Source organism: Emiliania huxleyi (assembly GCF_000372725.1).
Source record: "Emiliania huxleyi CCMP1516 unplaced genomic scaffold EMIHUscaffold_114, whole genome shotgun sequence".
In the NCBI taxonomy this organism is placed as follows: domain Eukaryota; phylum Haptophyta; order Isochrysidales; family Noelaerhabdaceae; genus Emiliania; species Emiliania huxleyi.
The window spans coordinates 210,320-213,648 of record NW_005201551.1 but is presented as its reverse complement, the minus strand read 5'-3'; the positions used below and the strand labels follow the sequence as shown (position 1 = coordinate 213,648).

The following is a 3,329-nucleotide window of genomic DNA, read 5'->3' as shown; positions in this document are numbered from 1 at the left end:
CTCGTCTCGGTCGACGATGCCCTGGCTGCGGCGGCCGAGGCGCTCGATGCCGCAGAGGACTTTGTCACTGAAGCGGTCGACGCGATCGGAGACTATGGCAGCGCCACCATCGGCGACTACACCGTCGGGGCCCTGCTCAACCTCGCCTGGCCGACGCCGGACGGCCCTCCGCCGCCGAGCGACTTGCCCGCAGGGCTGTCCGACCTCTCGCTCAATCTCGCCTCCTTCCTTGTCGGCCTCGCCCTCTTCATCCTCCCGCTCGTCCTCGTCACGCTCTCCCTGCTGGTCGCCGCGCCCGCCGCCGCCTTCACCAAGGACAAGCGCCGCTGCTGCTGCGCAGGCTGCGGCGTCCAGCTCCTCGGCCTCTCGTGGGTCTGCGCCGGCATCGTCGCCTTCGCCCTCTTCATCGCCGGCGCGCTGCTGATCGCCGCAACCACCGCCACAAACGACGCGCTCGTGGTCGTGCGCGGTCTCACGGCGGACGGCCCCACCGACTTCGCCTCCACCTTCAACGGCACGAGCGTGTGCGGCGTGCTCGGCAGCGCGCCGCCCACCATCCAGCTTCCAGAGGGGCTCGACCTCGCCACCCTCGGCTCGCTCGCGAATGACCTGCTGCCGCCGGCCAGCCGCCGACTGTCCGAGCCGACGACGGCTTCGGCCGACGCCTCGTGCTGGCTGGCCGACGCCGTGCTCGAGACGTGCTGGTCGTCAGACGCGGGCAGCCTGCTCGATGTGCTGCTATCCACCTTTGGCTTGCCCTTTAGCGTGGCGACGATCCGCGCCAACATCACCGCGCTCAACGAGACGCTCGGCGAGGTGGACGTGACGCAGGGCTTCAACATCTCTGAGGCGAGCGTTGTCGACGAGTTTGGGGACTATCTCGCCGGCAAGGAGCCCGCCGACTTTGGGCTGCCCTGCCCCGCCGAGGGCCAGAGCGGCAACGACTACTGCGCCGATGACAACACCTGCGGTGGTGCCGACGAATGTTGGTGTGGCGGCTGCAAGCCGTGCAATGGCATCTTGTGCAACGGGGTGGATCCCCGGCCGACCTGCGACTCCGTATACACCGACAACGTCATACCCGCATACGGCAAGACGGCGAAGCAGATGTGCGACGAAGTCAGAGCCACCATCGACGACCTCCAGACCGATGCCGCGGTCGTGTCGAGCGAGGTTGCCATCCTCACCGAGACCTTCAACGCAGCCAGCTCCAACCTCAGGGCCCTCACCGGCTCGCTGGTCGCCGCGCTCGACGGCGCCGTCGACGACGCGCTGCTCCTCTCCGACTGCGCGTGGGTGAGCGCTGACGTCGACGCCGCCCTTGACTCGCTCGAGAGCCTCTCGGCGACGCTCTATGTCGCGGGCGGCTTTGGCTTCCTCCTCTGCGCGGCGCTCCTCTTCCTGTACATGCCCAGCGCCATCGCCGTCCAGATCGTGCACGGCGGCGTCGGCAAGCAGCCGGGCTGCCCGACCTTCTGCCGCTCCGTCGCCTGCTGCGGCGCCGGCCACGGGCGCGGTGCGTCGGTGCAGGACATGGACATGGACGGCACTATGGTTGTCGACATGGATGGCGCGCCGCAAAAGTCGAGCCTGCGCGCGAGCAGTCAGCGGTTGTGACGAGCCCGCGCAGGCGGCAGAAACGTGACCCCCGCGCCGGGAGAGCGGGCGCGCCCTCTCGCATGTTGACTAGGCGGCGTGGCCCTAGTGCCCGGCCGGAGCACCAGATATGGAGCTTCCCTTCTCTGGAGCCAGCGCAGGCTTGCGCGCTCGTGTGTGTTGCGGGCCGCACGTCTCTCGTCCGCATCGTCGTAACCTACCTCATGAGCTACCTTTACGATGACCCCACAGCGAAGGCTGCGTGGCCAGACCCGTTCTCCGTTTTGATTTTTGTGGTCCTGAAACCAAATCTGAGCCATAGGCCATAGCATTTTTTTAGCCGTACGCCACAATCCCCCCCCCCCCCCCTTCAGATGAGCGCGCCCCCCACACACGCCGCGACGCCGCTCTGCGGGGCGTGGGATCACTCCCCAGTATGTGGACTTAGAGGGTACCCCTAGGGTTCTGAGGGCCGGAGTTTTTAAAGACCCACGGCGGGAGGCCGTCTCTGAACTGACTGTCCTGTAGTGAGCTTACGCGACTGGGTTCGGACCTTTTGTGGGGCTGGTATACGCAGCAGTTCAACACTGCCCTGCGCGCACAACCGGCTTAGAGCACGGCACCATGTATGTGGGTAGGGGGTCTGCACGCTCACAACAAGCAACGAACACTCACACGTCAAGAAAGATGCGCATCGGGACCGACGGGCACACGGCAACGGGTGCGCATGTGGGCGCGCTGCCGCGCTCCGCACCACGTCACACACGTTTTTCAAATTCGTTCGTTTCAGGCACTCACACCGTCGCAAACTGTACGCAGTTCCATTCGCCATTGGTGCCATAGTCGTCGCTATAGTGATCTCCTACTTTTCCAGGGTAGTTGCCACCAATTTTCCATCTGCCATCGTAAACCCAGACCTTCCCAAGAACATTCTGCTGGTCGTCTCTAAATCGAACCCACCATTTGCCCTCTACCTCAGCACTCGCCTCCGCAGCCCCATAGTAGCCCCCATGGGCGGTGGTGCCTGGCATGGGAGCCATCCGCTGCCACTCGTCGCCTCCAACCTCCAGGCGATAGACAGACGAAATGAACTGGTTAGAAGGGTTCCCCCCGACGTACGTTGACCCACCCGCGATGAAGATGGCACCGTCGAAAATGCCCATTGCAAAAGATTTGCGTGGGCCCTCCGGATCCTTAGGTCCGAGCGACATTTGCTTGCTGTCAACATCGTAGATAATAATCTCCGGCGTACTGCTGTCCCAGCCAAGCAAATAGATCTTCCCGTTGTGCCCCACAGCGTTGCCGCAGCTGTAATGCGGCCCCTGCCCCACTTCGCTTCTCACGTAGTTTTCGATGCCACTCTCGGTGCTCCACTCGGTATCGCCTGGGCGGTACGAAAGCGCTTTGAAGTTTCGTTGATTTTGTTTCTGAGTGTTCCCAGAAGGTGTTGCTTTCGAACGCACCAGCGTAGGCCCAGATGTACCCGTGTGTGGTTTGCGAGTCCTGAGGCAAGTTCGGAAGCCTTGACCAAGTGTTGGTGGCAGTGTCGAGTACCTGCCGAGGGTGTGGCCTGAGTCAGCAGAGTGGAATGAGTGGAGGGTCGTGTCACACCCTACCGGCACGGGGGTGCCGATAGCTTGAGAAGAGGGGGGGCGGGCGAGAGGGGCATGAGGCTGCGGGTGGCGCCTCGGCGCCAGGCAGCGCGCCGCCTCCGCCATCGGTGCCGCCGGCGA

At 64.3% G+C, this 3,329-nt stretch overlaps 1 protein-coding gene across 1 annotated transcript; it reads left to right on the top strand.

Annotated features, from left to right (window-relative positions):
* The first annotated feature begins 499 nt into the window (after positions 1-499).
* Positions 500-2,081, top strand: EMIHUDRAFT_454537 (hypothetical protein). Its single transcript, XM_005791271.1, has 2 exons — positions 500-1,892; positions 2,058-2,081. Exon 1 carries the CDS (start codon positions 1,108-1,110, stop codon positions 1,615-1,617), a length of 510 nt encoding a protein of 169 aa, XP_005791328.1. The 5' UTR covers positions 500-1,107; the 3' UTR covers positions 1,618-1,892; positions 2,058-2,081.
* Positions 2,082-3,329: the final 1,248 nt, after the last annotated feature.

Coding starts and splice junctions, on each gene's coding strand:
- EMIHUDRAFT_454537 (XM_005791271.1), top strand. CDS start 1,108: ATGTGCGACGAAGTCAGAGCCACCATCGACGACCTCCAGACCGATGCC.